This window comes from Selaginella moellendorffii, unplaced genomic scaffold, assembly GCF_000143415.4.
Source record: "Selaginella moellendorffii unplaced genomic scaffold, v1.0 SELMOscaffold_31, whole genome shotgun sequence".
Classification (NCBI taxonomy): domain Eukaryota; kingdom Viridiplantae; phylum Streptophyta; class Lycopodiopsida; order Selaginellales; family Selaginellaceae; genus Selaginella; species Selaginella moellendorffii.
In genome coordinates this window covers 440,374-456,085 of record NW_003314292.1, presented here as the reverse complement: position 1 = coordinate 456,085, position 15,712 = coordinate 440,374, and the positions used below count along the sequence as shown (strand labels likewise).

The 15,712-nt window shown below is 48.6% G+C and overlaps 4 protein-coding genes across 8 annotated transcripts; 1 reads left to right on the top strand and 3 right to left on the bottom strand.

Annotated features, from left to right (window-relative positions):
- Position 1: 1 nt before the first annotated feature.
- On the bottom strand, positions 2-2,959 carry LOC9649040 (DEAD-box ATP-dependent RNA helicase 58, chloroplastic). The gene is made up of 11 exons (XM_024681437.1): positions 2,689-2,959; positions 2,467-2,564; positions 1,746-1,999; positions 1,595-1,688; positions 1,407-1,520; positions 1,116-1,361; positions 895-1,050; positions 768-836; positions 625-714; positions 417-578; positions 2-368 (listed from the first exon to the last, which is right to left on the bottom strand). The coding sequence occupies exons 1-11, from the start codon at positions 2,957-2,959 to the stop codon at positions 111-113; spliced, it is 1,812 nt and encodes a 603-aa protein (XP_024537205.1). The 3' UTR covers positions 2-110.
- LOC9649038 (putative receptor protein kinase CRINKLY4) lies at positions 2,053-5,449 on the bottom strand. Its single transcript, XM_024681492.1, has 5 exons — positions 3,980-5,449; positions 3,793-3,906; positions 2,908-3,731; positions 2,289-2,564; positions 2,053-2,199 (listed from the first exon to the last, which is right to left on the bottom strand). Exon 1 carries the CDS (start codon positions 5,377-5,379, stop codon positions 3,982-3,984), a length of 1,398 nt encoding a protein of 465 aa, XP_024537260.1. The 5' UTR covers positions 5,380-5,449; the 3' UTR covers positions 2,053-2,199; positions 2,289-2,564; positions 2,908-3,731; positions 3,793-3,906; positions 3,980-3,981.
- A 29-nt stretch (positions 5,450-5,478) lies between these two features.
- Positions 5,479-10,031, bottom strand: LOC9649384 (phosphoenolpyruvate carboxylase 4). Of its 2 annotated transcripts, none has more exons than XM_002976455.2 (21): positions 9,674-10,031; positions 9,440-9,603; positions 9,258-9,372; positions 9,119-9,196; positions 8,999-9,067; positions 8,865-8,943; positions 8,731-8,807; positions 8,584-8,679; positions 8,384-8,525; positions 8,225-8,335; positions 8,114-8,175; positions 7,861-8,064; positions 7,674-7,799; positions 7,522-7,623; positions 7,326-7,472; positions 7,162-7,260; positions 7,010-7,098; positions 6,831-6,957; positions 6,572-6,778; positions 5,639-6,513; positions 5,479-5,582 (listed from the first exon to the last, which is right to left on the bottom strand). In XM_002976455.2, the coding sequence occupies exons 1-20, from the start codon at positions 9,827-9,829 to the stop codon at positions 5,686-5,688; spliced, it is 3,078 nt and encodes a 1,025-aa protein (XP_002976501.1). In that variant the 5' UTR covers positions 9,830-10,031; the 3' UTR covers positions 5,479-5,582; positions 5,639-5,685. The 2 variants fall into 2 exon arrangements, with proteins under 2 accessions (XP_002976501.1, XP_024537259.1); XM_024681491.1 differs by having other exon boundaries at positions 5,498-5,582; positions 5,675-6,513.
- Positions 10,032-10,363: 332 nt separating this feature from the next.
- Positions 10,364-14,272, top strand: LOC9649037 (protein TRANSPARENT TESTA 1). 4 transcript variants are annotated; one of them, XR_002993119.1, is made up of 10 exons: positions 10,364-10,599; positions 10,664-10,745; positions 10,820-10,957; positions 11,022-11,597; positions 11,671-12,245; positions 12,304-12,946; positions 13,019-13,470; positions 13,545-13,694; positions 13,751-13,901; positions 13,990-14,272. XR_002993119.1 is itself a non-coding variant. In XM_002976600.2 (8 exons), exons 6-7 carry the CDS (start codon positions 12,308-12,310, stop codon positions 13,463-13,465), a joined length of 1,086 nt encoding a protein of 361 aa, XP_002976646.2. In that variant the 5' UTR covers positions 10,364-10,599; positions 10,664-10,745; positions 10,820-10,957; positions 11,022-11,597; positions 11,671-12,245; positions 12,304-12,307; the 3' UTR covers positions 13,466-13,470; positions 13,545-13,728. The 4 variants fall into 4 exon arrangements, 1 of the variants encoding a protein (XP_002976646.2); XR_002993118.1 differs by having other exon boundaries at positions 13,751-14,041; positions 14,117-14,272; XR_002993117.1 differs by having other exon boundaries at positions 13,751-14,272.
- The last annotated feature ends 1,440 nt before the right edge of the window (positions 14,273-15,712 follow it).

Below are 15,712 nucleotides of genomic sequence, written 5' to 3'. Positions count from 1 at the left end.
CTGTCCATGAATCGGTCGTTAATCAATAACAAGAATAAGAACGAGAAACTTACAAAAACTAGACAGATCCATTTGTAAACATCCGGAAAGCTTGCCTCGAGTAGATCGTGTCACTTCACGAGCTCGAAGTTGCAATCGATCTCGTTCTCCAGCTTGCGTATCACGAACTCCTCTCGCTCGCTTAACAGCGTCGTGACCACGCACTGCTCGTCTTCCAGCGGCTTGCGGGCTGTTCGTCCGGCGCGGTGGATGTACGCCACGGTGCTCGAAGGCAGCTCCAAGTTGTAGACGTGAGTGACTTCCGGGACGTCGAGTCCTCTGGCAGCTAAGTCCGTCGCAAACAGTAGGAACTTGCTGTCTTTGAGCTTCTGCGTGGATGGTTTTAGAGATCGGAAGCAGCTGGTACACAAACTTACCCGAGAGTTTGCAAATCTCGCGTGGATGTTCATGCACTCCTCCAGTATCAGCAGCTCCCACTGGCTTGCCTCCGACTCGGGCATTTCTTCCTTCTTTTGCTCGAAGAAATCTAGCATTGCTCTTGTTCTGGGAACCAGCCCCTCTCTCTTCCCCTTTTCTGACTACAGCAGGAGCCTTAGTACGAGAATAGCAAAGATAGTGACTTACTTGCTCATTGGCGAAAACAAACGCTGCTTTTGGAGCGTCGGCCATGATGGTCGCATGCAAAACACTAAGTTTGTCTTCGTTTCCACATATCTGTAGGCACAGAAAACAAGTTTGTAGAATTCATATTGTTAGGGAGAGCTTACCACATATCTGTGAGAAAGATTGGATGGCATTTTCACTTCTGGCCGGACGTAGATATGTACGATCTTGGGCTACAAAAGAAGAAGAAAGCATTAATGGATTGAACAGTGTGAGTTGTGAAGAGCTTACCTTGGTCCACTTGTTCTGGACGCAATCGTGGATAAACCGATTGTGTTGAGGCACAGTAGCACTGGCAAAGATGGTTTGCCGCTTTTCCGCAAAAGAATACTTGGTGAGAAGATTCGACACGAGAATTTGTGTTCCTTTGTGCACAGCCGTATCTACCTGTGCTGCAACCAAGCAAGACACTGCTTAAACACATTCCCATTCATGGATAAATTTGATTCTACCTCATCGACCACAATTGTGGACACCGCGTTTAGCTTCAAGTTTCCAGTCTCGATCATCCTGCAAACTGTGAAGAGCGTCCCAATTACTAGCTGAGGGGGAGCAGCTCTCAGCCACTTCTTTTGCCTGCTTGAGGTTCCACCGTCGAGTAAAGTCATGACGCTCACGGAAGTCCGCTTTCCGGTGTCTATCTCATCGGTTTCTTCCAGGACTACACCACCACCAAGCAATCTAGCAACTTGAGCCACCTAAAAGAAAGGATAAGAAACATCAAGTAAAATCACTTTCCTTACCTGAATACCAAGTTCTCTAGTGGGAACCACGACAATAGCTTGTACTGCTGATCTCTGGCACGAGATTTTGCTCAATATCGGCAGCATATATGCTAGAGTTTTGCCGGAGCCTGTCTGCTCAAAGCTTAGTAGAAAAAAAAAGGAGGGGGGGGGGGGAAGGGGGGGATTAAAACAAGCATTATACGCACCTGTGCGTGGAGAATACAATCCCGTCCCTCGAGTGCCACTGGAAGAGCCTCCATCTGGACTTGCGTTGGAAATCTAAGCCCAGCTTCTTCTGCTCTGGAAGAAGAAAAAATTAGAAATCCCATCTGAAACGCCCTCAGGGAAACAAACTACCTGTCCAAGACATGAGAAGGCACCTTGCTCCCACAGAGATCTCGCAATGTAGGCATCGCGTCTACTCCTCCAATCCCACAAATTTCCTCTCGATCCATCAAAGCCCTGGCGCATTTTGCCCGCGCCGCCAAGGGCTTGCTCACCTGGAACGGCCGCGCAGGCCCGAGAATCTGAGCTCCAGATCTCCTGCGCCAATCGATGCCGATGGAATGCCGCCATGGATGTAGGCACTCCATTCCCGCCTCTCTAAAACCCTAATAAGCAAACTTATCACTAAGCATATTCCTGGCATCATTTTGAACGTGAATATTCTTATAAGGTGCTTTGATTCGATTTTTACTCAACGATTACAAAAGTATTTCCCGGATCATCCAGCCAAGCAATCCATGATTGATACATAGATTTCGGTGAGATTGGTGTCACAGATGCGAGGGATAGTAGCACGATCCATAGCCTAGAGCCAAAGAAGTAGAAATTTTAGTAGAATCGAAGGAAGGATCAAACCAAAACCCAGAAAAGAAGAAGAAGAAGAAGAGATCATACTTGGATCATGGGTGGTCACGGTGGCTAGAAACGAGAAGTTGCAAGATCCATAGGCCTTGTTGTTCTTGAGGTAATAGTTATTGAAAGCGTAGGAAGCGTGGCCCCTGGAATTGTCCGGGAGGAAACAGGGCTGCCCGGCCATGATGTTGGTGCAATCCGCCTGTCCGGGGCCGCACACCCAATCCAGCGCGACCTGGAGCTGCGCGAGGCTCGCCCGGCGCTGCGCTATGCACCAGGTTGGAGGAGGAGGCGCTCCAGCGTCCTGGAACAGAGCACCTGTGGACAAGAACCAAATCCACAACTGGGTCAGCGAGATCGGAGGTTTTGGAGGCTGGGGAGTGGATTCCAGGCAAGAATGCAAGTGCCCACAAGGCGATCGAGCAGGAATTCAGTCACCCACAAGCGAATTTTCCCCCGATTGGCACACTGCCCACAAGCAAATATCTCGTGGCCAGATCGGGGCTTAGATGGCGAATTGGGGAGTCTAAGCGGAAATGCAGCTGCCCAGCAGCTCTGATCACGCGGATTCGCGATGGGAAAACCAGGAAATCAATCAATGCCGAGACCCAAGAAAGATCCTGATAGCTAGAATTCGGGGAGAATGTTTTGCGGTGTGTACCTGGTACCACTGCGAGCACAAGGAAGATCGTGGCTACTACTGCTGATCTCATTCTACGCCTTTTTTTTTTTTTTCTCTATCGTGCTTGCGAACTCCCCGCGGCCTCCTGGAAATTATAAGACCCTGTTCTTAAAGGCAAAAGCAAACAAAGTTGGGGGCAAAAGAGAGGGAAAAAAAGAGAGAGGAAACGAAGAACTTTGCGCCATGGGTTAAATTCTTGGCGGTGTATGTCGGTGTGTAGAAGCAGCAACAAAAGCATGGATTTGTTCTTCCCCCCTTCCCTTCCAATTTGGTAGCGAAGTTTAGATTTAGGGCTTTCTTTCGTCCTCGTTTCGTTTGTCACTTTCTCACGATCAATTGAGAGCTGGGGAGCGCACAGAATTTGCGAGTCAAATCACTCCTTTTTTTGCTCTCCTGGCACAAATTTTATTCGGTGCTTCTCACATGGTTTCGGTGGGCCGCCGGACGAATATCCCCTTCTAACAAATTTTAACGGAGTTTCTTGGCGCGCTCGCGAGAATTCTCGATGCCTTTTGCGATGCCGCGGAGCTTTGATGAAAATCACTGTAGTCTTTGTTGGAGTTTGCTAGCTGGAAGTCAATCAATCAAAATGGCCCAAGAGATCTCAGCTGTAGCATCGCATCAGGCTTTAAAGGCACCGAATAGAAAAATCGGAGCTTGAGAATCAAGAGCAAAGAGAACCATAGCTTTTCCTACCTGAAACAATTCTTTCTTACCGTAAGAACGAGAAGATGGCTGACATTCGAGAGCTTGAAAACCAGCTCAAATTCTTCCGGACGCCAAAAATTATGGAGCTAGCAGCACTGACACAACAATGTTGCTTGTTAGATCTACCTATGAGAACATGGAAACTGGAAAGCTTACCAACAAAGGTTGACATTCCCTTTCCATTTCCACGATTTTATACGTAGTTTTTATTTTCTCACTGGTACCGACAGACCGATCTGACGGTTCGATGTCAGCTCGCAAAACTTTGCCCTGCTTTCGCAGAAAAAAAGTTCGATGTTAAGTACCAACGAGAAAAAGGAAAGCAAGTTTGAAAGACGCTTACGTTTAGGCTGTGAAGATTGTAACCAAAGAGATGGTGATCACCAGCATTACTCCGTTCACGTCCCGGTAACGCTTGAAACTTTGATCAGAGTGCTCGACGACCGGTGGTCGAAAGGTCACGTTGCCAGAATCCAAAGCAGCTGGCTCCGAAGCTACAGCGGCGGATGGTTGCGGTCCCGAGATCGACAAGCTCCGCGGCGCTGGACAAGTTCGCCGGCACGGGTGATCCCGCTTCTCCCTCGAGAAACACCACTTGCAGCTAGAGCAGCTCCTGTCACTGAAAGGAACGCAGGGCGATGTCTCGTAGCTCCCAGCCTTGCACCTCGCGCACGGCAAACAGATCTTCTCCTCGGGTCCGGCGCAGTCCTTGACGTCGGTGTTCATGAGATCGTACTGGTCGTGCTCGCAATCGGCCACGCAAAGTCCATCTTTCACTCGGATAGTTTTCGGAGCTCTGGCGCTTCCCCAGCACAAAAGTTGGCGCTCGCCCAGGGTTACCCCGCAAGTGTAGAAATCCCCTGCCGCTATCGTGGAGAACTTTAGATCCGATGGAACTTCCAGCTGACCGTGCCTGTTATCCCCCCAGCACACCACCTCGTGAGAATCGTCTCGGATCCCGCAAGAGTGGTCGATCCCGGCGGCTAGAGTCGCGAAGGAGAGACCCTTTGGAGGATCACACTGGCCGGACTCGTTGTTCCCCCAGCAAAGAGCCTCGCGGCTCGCGAGCAAAATGCCACAGACGTGAGTTCTTCCAGCGAAGATCCGGAAGAACACCGAGTCGTGAGGAATCACCTCCGTGGTGTTGCCGGACTTGGAGATCTTCCCCCAGCACCTCGGCCGCCTCGTGGAAGCAACCAATGCGCACGAGAAGTAGTCCCCGGCAGTGATGGACACCATCTGAGAGGGGCGATCCGGGCGGCTGATCTGACCGAAATCGCTGGCGCCCCAGCAATCGATCTGGCCTGGAGCGGTGGAGGAGGAATTGGACCGCACAGCGCAGGCGTGCCAACCGCCACAGCTGATCTCCGCGTAGCTGACGTTCTTGAATTCGTCCGGGACATCGCTGCCTGGCGATTGCCCCCAGCAGAGAGGAGACCGTGAATCCGCCCGGAGGCCGCAAGCGAAGTAGGCGCCCCCATTCATCGCCCAGAGCAGGGAATTCCCTGGCGGGGAGATGTTGCTGTCGATGACAAAGGTACCCCAGCAGAAAGGCTGCATTGTGCCAGCGCGGAGAACGCATAGCGCGAACGAGTTCTTGGCGTCAGTGAAGCTGCCGCGCATCGCCGCCAAGGTCGTCATGGCGCCAAGGGCCAGCACCGTGTCGATCCCTAGCCCGAGCAGCAGCGCCAGCGCCAGAAAGCTCCCACAGATTTCCAGTGGCTTGCTACTGCAGCGCAGCATTGTTGCCCTGATCAATCCAGAGCCTACCCTGGCGCTCCGAGCTCCATGAAGAACCCTAAACCATTTGCCCTAAATATTTTTCCTGGAGGGAATTTTAACTTTAAGAAGTTGCGGGAAATTCAAATTTAAAACTTTTTATTGTAATCATATACTCGGTGTTCTTCATATCATACACTCGGTGGGCAAAAGGAAGGAAGCAGTCCCTGAAAAGAGTGAAAGGATCAGTCCAGAGAAATCCAAGAGAAAGGAAAGAGCAAACCTCCAGGAAGAATTTATAATCGAGAGAAAGGAGTACCGTAGCTCCTCTCAGCCAGTGTTTCGCATTCCAGCGGCGATTCCATTGATGGTGATGAGCAGCGCGTCGCGGAGCTTCTGGTTGTTTTCGTCCTGGCGCAATCTTCGCAGCACCTCCACTTGGAGCATGTTCATGGGATTGAGATATGGAAGCCGGCTCTCGACCAGCCGCCGCAGCGTCTTGTTGTTCTCGATCAGCTTCTGGTGGCCGCTGAGCTCCTGGACGTACTTTGCGGTCGTGTGGAAGGCCTGGCGGAGCTCCTCTCCCAGCTCCTTGCGAGCCGCGGAGCTCACGAGCACGTCGTCGTAGTACTTGGCGATGGACGGGTCGGCCTTGGCGAGAACCATCTCGATGAGATCGATGGTCGACTGGAAGAACGGCCACTCCCTGTACATGGCCTGGAGCTCTTCCTTGTGGCCCTCGAGGAAAACTTTCTCCAGGCCTGCGCCGACGCCGAGCCAAGCGGGGAGGACGAATCTCGTCTGCGTCCACGCGAAGATCCACGGGATGGCTCTGAGCTGGGAGATGCCGCCCGCCTTTTTGCGTCGAGTTGGACGGCTTCCAATGTTGAGGTTGCCGAGCTCGGCCTCCGGAGTCGCCTCGTGGAAGTATGGGATGAAGTGCTCGTTCTTGAAAACGACGTCGCGGTAGTTTGTGCAGCTTGCGTCGGAGATTTCTTCCATGATCAGCCGCCAGTTCTCGGAGCGTGGAGGGTCTGGAGGATTGAGTGTGGCTAAAAGTACCGCAGTCGTGTAGATCTCGAGCTGCCGGACTGCTGTCTGCGGGACGCCAAACTTCGCCTGGACCATCTCTCCTTGTTCTGTCACTCTCAGAGATCCCTGATACATTTGAAGTAACAATCAGTGACCATGGATACTCACATGAAACAGTTCATACCATGACAGATCCCGGAGGCTGAGATTGAATAGCGAGATAAGTAGGCCCGCCTCCACGTCCAACACTTCCACCTCGTCCATGAAAGAGTGTGACTTTGATGTTGTGCTCTTTACACGCAGCCACTACGTCCTCCTGTGCTTTGTATAGCTCCCAGGCTGCCGAAAACCTGCCGGCATCCTTGCCGGAGTCCGAGTAGCCAAGCATCACCTGCGGAGGAAGAGATTAATCCAAGCTCTCGTGACAAAAAGAAAAAGTATACCTCTTGATGTCCATCGTGATTTGCAATTAGGTGTGCTCGATACCAGTCAATCCGTAAAAGCTTGCGGATAACCGTACCGGCATCTCTTAAATCTTTTACGGTTTCGAAGAGTGGCACAACCCGGAGCCTGTTACAAACAGTGATGTAAGTGATAACCAACGTGTAACTGGGAAGCTTACGATCCGGTTGGACAAGGCCTGCCTTGCTCCCCGCTCACAATAAGTCGTGCTTCCTTTTGCAACAACTCCACAGCAAGAACGTCGCTAGCCTGTAGCAGAATTTCGGGAATTATTTACAAAAACCAAAAAAAAAAAAAGAAGACAAGACTGACCTCTGAAGCCATGGAGATAACATACGCTTCAAGAGAATTGCTTCCAAGTTCTGCAGCTACACGGAATGTATCCAAAACTTCTTGAACCTCTCTGGACACCTGAGACATTACGGGGGATTAAAAAATGTTTTGCTTTCAGGAAAAGAAACATTATAAAATAAAACCTCAATTGAAGGAGGAAGAAGCGGTCGTTTGCCTTTCAGCTCGGATGTCAGGAAGTCCAGTTTCTTTTCTTCATCCCACTGACTATAAGTCCCCATTTCAAGAAACTCAGTTACTGCATTCAAGGCCTCTGTATGCTTATCGGCTTCCTATTAAACAAGTGTGAGCTTTTTTGGACTTCCAAGTGCATTTCATTACCTGACGAAGGTCCAGCTTCATCAGCGTTAAACCAAACGTTGCCACTCTTCTAATCAGATCTGCCAGCTTTCCATCCGCTAAAACGTCGGAGCCGCACGATTGCTGAAAAGAGCGCTGGATCAGCCGGCAACATCAAAATATAACGCACATACCAGAGATTCGTGGCAAAGCAATAGTGGCTCCAAAAGCTGATCTGCTGATTCGTAGTACTGGCCGGGTTCGTAATCGGTTGGCAAACCATTCAGTATGTCCTCGAGGCGTCGTCTAGTGCTAAATATCTGTCCGAGTGACATGTGAGATAGTCAATCGACAAACAAACAAATCAAATATCCTTCTCACCTTATCCCTCACGTGTCCAAGAACAATTCGGTATGGAGAATCCATATGTCGAGCTTCCAAACCTGGATTTAAGAGTTTCTCAAGGCTGGAGCGAACTTCAGATCCGGGTTTTTTCCTTGGGGTGACGGGGGTTGGAGGGAGCCCGTTCTCTGTCTCCGTTTTCACAGCTCTAGGGGAGGATGTGGCCTCTTTGGCCGTCAGAGCCTGTTATAAGGGAAGTTAATCTAGAGGCAAAGCAAACACAAAGATGTACCTGATAAGTTTGTTGGTTGAACGGGAGTTTCAAAGACGGTAATTGAGCCTCTCCATCGACCTCTGGGCTTTTTGTTATTACAACAGCTTAGAAGTTTGGCATTATAGTTACCAGTAGAAGCGCACATATCTGCTCCAGCTGGAAGGTGAACAGGAAGCGCAAAATTATGGTGCTCTGTGTGTCTTGCATGACTTCGATGGTGTTCTTCCGTCTGTCCATGCTCTTGAAGGAAACTACTCGTCAGTACTAAGAAAAATAGAAAACATATACCTTCCGAAAGAACTTGATAAGCCATACGAATAAGTTTTTCGTTGCCATTGCTCATTGAAAGTTCAAATTTTAAAGCATCAAGTTCTCGCAGATATAAATCTGCACCAATCCACTTCGCTAATAGGCAGACATCTTTTGTCACCTGCAAAAAATCAGTCGGTTAGTTATGACGTCCAAGGGGCGAGACGTCAATCGAGTACCTTGGCAGTTACATTTGGGTTTCCGTCCCTGTCGCCACCCATCCAGGAGCCAAATTTTATGGGCGTGCAACAGAGAGGCAGTGGTTTACCAGTGTGCTAAAGAGTCAATCTTTTTAGTGTACAGAATCATCAACCACTTATATGTACCTTTTTGAGAGCAGTGCTCACTCGTCTCAAATATTGCGGCACAGACTTCCATAACGACTGCTCAACTATATGCAAGCCTAAACTCAAGTAAAGAAACAATATCAGAACAATATTCCAAACTCGAGGCAATCGACCTGCACGAGCTTCGTCCACAGGAGTCGGTTTACGTCGTCTTAGCTCGTCTGTTTGCCACAGGGCTGTAATCTCTCTCACCTGTAAAGCAAGACATTGCCGATCAGTTCTTTCTACCAATAGAAAAACAGTTTACCAGATCCTCGTAAACTTGCTCTTTCTCTTCGTGCGTCAAATCCGGTCGATCATTCCTTTCCAGCAAATGCTGCGCAGATAGATAAGCATGAGCTTTTTTCAAAACAAAATATATTCTAACCTCAATGCGGACATGCTTGTACTGTAGCGTACGCCTGTTGATTTGTGTGGGGTGCGCTGTTAGAACTATTTCAACCTCCTGGTCAGAGAAGACAGAAAATCGTCACATCGCAGGAAACTTCACAACGAAAATGAATGACCTGCTTGCACACTGCCTCATACACTTCCTCACGAGAATAACCGGTTTGAATCAGCTTTTCGAAAACATCGTCGCAGGATTTGGACAGCACCGGCGTGGATCGGTTGCGACGCACCCTGCATTTAAGGTTGTTGACACTTTTAGTGAGAAAAAGTGAAGGAAAGGAAAAAGCACAGCACGTACCGGTGGTGAGTCTCAGCTATGCCCATGAGATTGAGGTAATGGCTGAAAGCTCTGGTTAAAGGCACAGCCTCCTCCGAGCTCATGTTCTCCAGCTCGTCCCTCAATTTTCTGGAAAGCCATTCGGATGCGTCGTCAACCCCGGCAGCTCGCATGTTACAAGCACTCTATAAAATCCAAAAGCCACAGTGAGATATAAAGACAACACAAACGAATGGAGATAAGATAAGAACTCACCTGTGCCAGGACGCGAAGACGCTCCACCTTCTCGGTGAATTCGTGCCCCACCTCGCGTTGCAAGCAGTCATTGAGGAGATTTCCCAGGAGATGGCAGTCATCCTCGAAGGACTGGAACGAAATCTCCTCCGCAATATCGTCTGTGGTGTCGATCATGATCGCTAGAGCCGGGCGCTGCCGCGACGGACAGATCTAGCGGATTACTGACCCTTACGAACCTATTCTCGCTCAGATCGGTGGCGATGCCTTGCGAGCGATCGATATTTAAGCGCCCGGATGATGCCGCAAGAGCGCTGGAGCTAGCGCCGTCCCCAGAAATCCGACCTTTGAGAAAGAAGCTTAAAATTTCTCCCCTATACCCAGGAATATGCTCTAAAACCTACGGACACGTGGCCTTTGCCGAAGATGCCTTGGCATATCCATTGATGCTGTGCTAGATTCTATCTCGAAAATACAAAACATGACGTTAGATGCGAATCCATTAGCTGATAAGAGAACCATTAATATATTTCCACCTATTGGAACTCAATGTTACCTCCACATGGTGGAGGTGTACACGAAGAAGTCTTTGAAGTTGACATTGCCGAAGGGAGTTCTATTGACCATGGACCATTGGCCATTTGGCCAAGCACAATTTTGGTATATGCTTCTTCAACGGGATTTAGGGTTCTAAAGAATTGGGGGAAAGATCGCGTTGTTTTCTGGCGCTGGAGCCGCCGATCGAGGAGGGGCAACTATAAAGAAAATGTAAGTTCGCCTCGCCTCGCCTCGATTCGATCTAGATTTCTAATCTTTTTTACTCGGCGGGGTCGGATCGATCGGCGAGCTTTTAAAAAAGAGATGTGGCGCTTCTTTGCCGCATGTCGATTTCATCCTTCCTGACAGTATCCTTTGCGCCGCTGCGATGGCAGGCTTGACTCCACCAGGTAAAATCTTCCGAGAATTGTCGTTCGTGAAAATTTCTTCCATGTGTACTTCACATTTTTCCAGGGAGCCTAGCCTGGATGGACGCATCGATAACAGCTTCTCAATAGCCTCCTTTGACTACGAAGAACTTTAAGCATCACGCAAGGTACTCTCTCTAGCCTAGTACCTGTTTTCTTCATTCTTTTTCAATTTCTTTTTTTTCGGTCTTGTTGCTCACAGAACACGGCAAACGTTTAGTCTGCGATCTAAGATCATTCATGGGTGTTACGCATACGCTCGTCGCATGAACAGACAAATCCAAGATTCTCTTGGTGGAGGCGAATGCTGCCATGGTTAAGCATATAAGCATCAAGCAAGGTACTCTCTCTAGTACCAGTTTTCTTCTTTCTTTTTCATTTGATTTCTTTCTTGTTGCTCACAGAACACGGCAAACTTTTAGTGTGCGATTTAAGATCATTCATGGGTGCTACGCATACGCTCGTCGCATGAACAGACAAATCAAAGACTCTTGGTGGAGGAGAATGCTGCCGTGGTTAAGTTAAGCATATACATCAAGCTGGCTTTTTCTTTCTTGTTGCTCACAGAACACGGCAAACTTTAACTGTGCGATCTATAGATCATTCATGGGTGCTACGGCTATGCTCGTTGCATGAACAGACGAATCGCTTTCTCTCTCGATCGAGGCGAATGCTGCTGTCCTTAAGTTAAGCATTTATCATTTGTCTCAAACTGGCCGACTCTTTGTTGTCAACTTCTTCCGCTGTGCATGTTTTCTTGACTGGTTTTGTAGGAGCAAGTAACTCGCAGCTACGTATTTATCAATGCATTGGTTGAAACCTTTAGCTTTGTTTTTGCTTTCTTTACCGCTGAATGGTGTTTGGACTCGTGTTTTGTTTGTTTCCTATAAGCGTGCGGTGCATAGTCTTGCTGACCGGCCTCTCAGTTCGTGAAGAACACTTGTTATCTACAGTTGACAAACTGGTCCCACCTGGAGATGGTCTGTGTCCCGTGACGTTGTGCTATAAGACTGTTGATATGTTCTAATCCTGTGGTGGTGGCGGCTTTGACAGGATGTTGAAAGGAGGTCTACCGAGCAAACAAGTGGATCTTGCTGCTGCTGCTGCTTCTGCTACTACAAGCACTCTGCTCGAGATCAGCTAAGTTTTTCTTTTTACCCTCTTGAATTTCTAGGACTACGTTTCCTCCTCGTTTTGAGTACGTGTTGCTCCAAACGTTCCTCACTCCCCATCGTGTCACCGATCAGTTTTTGATTCCTCGGGTCCCACTCTCACCCGGCTTTTCCATCGTTCCTTCACACCACCCGGGCTTGTCTTTGCAATTCTCTTTTCAATTATTTGTCTCTATTCAGCTCCCTTTTCCACACCGTCTGTTGTCCGATAGAGCTGCCACACCGCCACTCTAGCTCGCACTCTCTTTCTCTCTTCCTCTCTGCTCTCGCTCTATCGAGCAAAAGCTCGCAGTCCTCGCACTGTATGTGTTTTCTTGCGGACATCGATAAATATGTACGTATGTGGTTGCCCACGTGCCGATGTAACCAGTTTAGCTCAACACCGATAATGGTCTTCAGCACCTCTAACCTCTGATTCCAATTCACCCTTGCTGTAGAGCTCTGTGCTTTTGAAAGGTAGGCTTTCGGCCTTTAGATGTGTGGAGTGTCTCACGGTTTTGCTACTTGATCGCAGGAGAATGAACTCTAGATACAATGGAGAGAATTCTGTCACTGTGGTTCAGCAGCACACTCGGTTTCTTCCTGCCTATTCGCTCAGGTTCTCGGAATGGCTCAAGCCTTACGTGAGTCAACCCGTCTCGCAGCTGCCAGTTGCTATTCCGTTCTTCGACGCTCGTGTCAAAACATTTCCTTGGAAGGCTTCTTCGTCGCCCGGGATCAAAACAGAAGCGCAGCAATCGGACACCCCATATGTTTCAGTGCAGGCCTCGCCATCCAGTTCCAAGGAGGAGACATTGCCTTTTCTGAGCCTGGGGCCTCGTGCTGATCCAAAGAAGGAAATCCTACCAATATCGACTCCCATCCTACAGCCTTTGTATCGGGAAGAAAATGAAGAAGAAGAAGAAGACCAGGATTCGACTAAAAGTGATGGAATTGGGAGCAGTAACGTAACAGTGGCACTAAGCATCGGTCCCCCAGTCCAGACAAGTGACGACGAGATAAAGAAGGCTTACGAAGTAGAGCGGCTTCAGCGGTGCAAAGGAAGGCTTTCCGAAGGACAGTACTGGATTCCCACTCCAGCACAGATTTTAGTCGGTCCAACACAATTTTCTTGTCCAGTGTGCAGCAAGAACTTCAATCGCTACAACAACATGCAGGTTCACTTCTTTTCGTTTCTTTCGAAACTGCAAGTTCAAGACAAACTTCTATGTCGTTTGTTTCTCTTCCAGATGCATATGTGGGGGCACGGTTCTCAGTATCGGCGGGGACCAGAGTCTTTGCGAGGTGCTCAGCCGACAGCCATGCTAAGGCTTCCATGCTACTGCTGCGCTGTTGGATGCCGTAACAACATCGACCATCCCCGTGCGAGGCCACTCAAGGACTTTCGGACACTCCAGACGCACTACAAGCGGAAGCACGGCATCAAGCCGTTTCCTTGCCGGAAGTGTGGGAAAGCGTTTGCTGTGCGAGGGGACTGGCGGACTCACGAGAAGAATTGCGGCAAGCTGTGGTACTGCTCTTGTGGCTCAGATTTCAAGCACAAGCGCTCCCTCAAGGACCACATCCGTGCCTTTGGAAACGGGCATGCTTCCTGCGGAATTGAGGAGGATTTCGACGGCCAGCACTCTGAGGACGATGACTGCTCCAACTCGCAGCAGTCCGCTGGCTCGCAGTGACGCAGGTAAGTCGGAGTTTAAGTTCCATTTCTAACGGTTTCGGTGGTTTTTACTCATCAATGGTTGCTCTCTCTTGCAGGAGGAATTGGCTGTAACTAGGATCTAATCGAAGGAAAGAAAGAAGAGTCGCAAAGTCCAGCGGTCTCCAGCGCACCAATGCGCTGTTGAAACGGAGCCAAGTTTCGTGCGGAGTCGAGCTAGGCTCTTCATGTGTTTCTTTTGTGTTGAGGTACTGTAAATATGACCAGTGACTTTTGTTCTCATCCTACAGATTTCTCAAATCAGATCAGCGCTGGGGGCCTCTTTCTCGCCCGTGAGAAGTGAAAACAACTCGAGGCTCACATGCTCCGTGTTGCCACGGTCGAGGACAGAAATCCCTGTAACTCGCCAGGAAAGAAACACTTTGATCTCTGGTTTCTAGGCTGCTCGATCGAGAGTGATTTTCTTTTTCCCTCCTCGATCCACTTCTAAAGTTTGTTTGCGATCGATCACCAGCGATTGCATTCTTTTTGTTTTCCTCGCAGACGAGACAAAGGCGGATTCAAGCAAAGAATATGGATCGTCGTGACGGATTTGGTCAGTTCTTCTCGACCACATCTTTTCCTCGCTTGTTTAATCGATCGATCGGTTGGTTGATTCTCTCTCGTCTAGTTTTGGTGCACGAACTCCGCAAAAGGAGTGGCATTTTCTCGAAGAACAATGGAACGTGTCTCTAGCTTGGTTCGAAGTGGGGGACAAGGACAAAAGATATGGACCTAAAGTAAAAGAGAAAGTTTATAAATGGCAAGTTTATCTTCGTTTCTCTAACAGGAAATCTTACAGGGAACGTGCTCCCGTTTTGTCGGTGCCCGCCGTTATGTTCACCGTGGACATCTGCCACGTGCCATGACCACATGGGCCCGCGCGTGAGGTCATAGATTCAGGCACACCGTACGGCCGACAAGCCGGCGGGAAGATCGCCGGCTGCGACACGTGGCAGTTGACTATAGATCCGCCTCGCGACCGGGCTTGCTCGGCGTGGTGGTATTATTTTCTTTGTTTTGTTTTTTCGGTTGAGAAAATATTGCCTTACAAATTAGTCTCGAAGTCAATTGTGTTTGACCTTCCTTCTCAGCTACATTGTGCTCCGGGAAAACGAGAAAAGCAAAAAAAAGAAAACGAAGGATACGAAGGACGTTGTCATTGTTGGTCGGTGCAATGAAAAAAAACATTACAGAGAAGAAAAAAAAAACAAACTCAAGTGAGTGAAGAATAAAGTACAAGACATTTCTTTGTTCTTTAGTTTCCTTGATCAAAAGTATGAAAGGCATTATTAAAAATACAGGCTCAGGATCTATATCAAGAGAAGAGAAGACTTCTTTCAGCAACATGAAATATATGGCAACGAATATATGATTGCGCATGGGGGCAAAGGAGAGAAAATAAAACAAGCTAAGTTTAAGAAAAAAATTCCAAAAAGAAAATTTCAAGAGACTATTCATTGGCTCTTTTGTTAATTTTTTTCGTTTTCTTGTTTTCCTTGCGTTCTGGACTTCTGACTGGACAAAAGAAAAAGCGATCAGATTTGCCTGCGTTGCCTGCAGCCGATAAAGCCGAGTTGCGAGACGAAGATCTCGCAAAATTTTCTTCTCCTTTTCCTTGGCAGCAGAGCACGATAGCTTGTCCTTGCCCTGCAGCCTGCGTTGCAACAATGCATGCACGCCTCTCCCTCTCTTTCGATGGCTTTCCCCTACTTTGCTTTTAAATTATGATATCGCCATGGCCAGGCTTCGCCTTGTTCTTTCTGGACATGCTCCTTAAAACTGGTGACTGACCCCTGATCGCATTCAATGCCAGCATCTAGGACGAAAACGTGGACGTGGATTTATTCTTGAATCGTGAAAGATCAGAGATCATCATCAAACAAAGCTCTTCTGTCTTGTTCAACTCTAAAGTTACGCGCTTGTAAACCTTTGGATAACCTTCTTGGGATTTGATCACTCGTTTTCACTTGCTGCCAAGAGCTCCGAGGCATGACGCAAGAGGAATACCCCCAGCAAGAAAAAAGCTACAAAAACTCAGGCCAGACTTTCATGGAACCGTAGCTGTGTCTCTTCAACCCGACTTGACATCTTGGCTTTGACAATTACCTCGCGTTGTTACAAAGCTTTCGCCTCCTCCAGAGCGCTCTAGCATAAATAGAAAGGCCTTACGTTGCTCACAGTGTCGCTGTCCATCGTCTTTGATATAAACACTATATATGTTGAA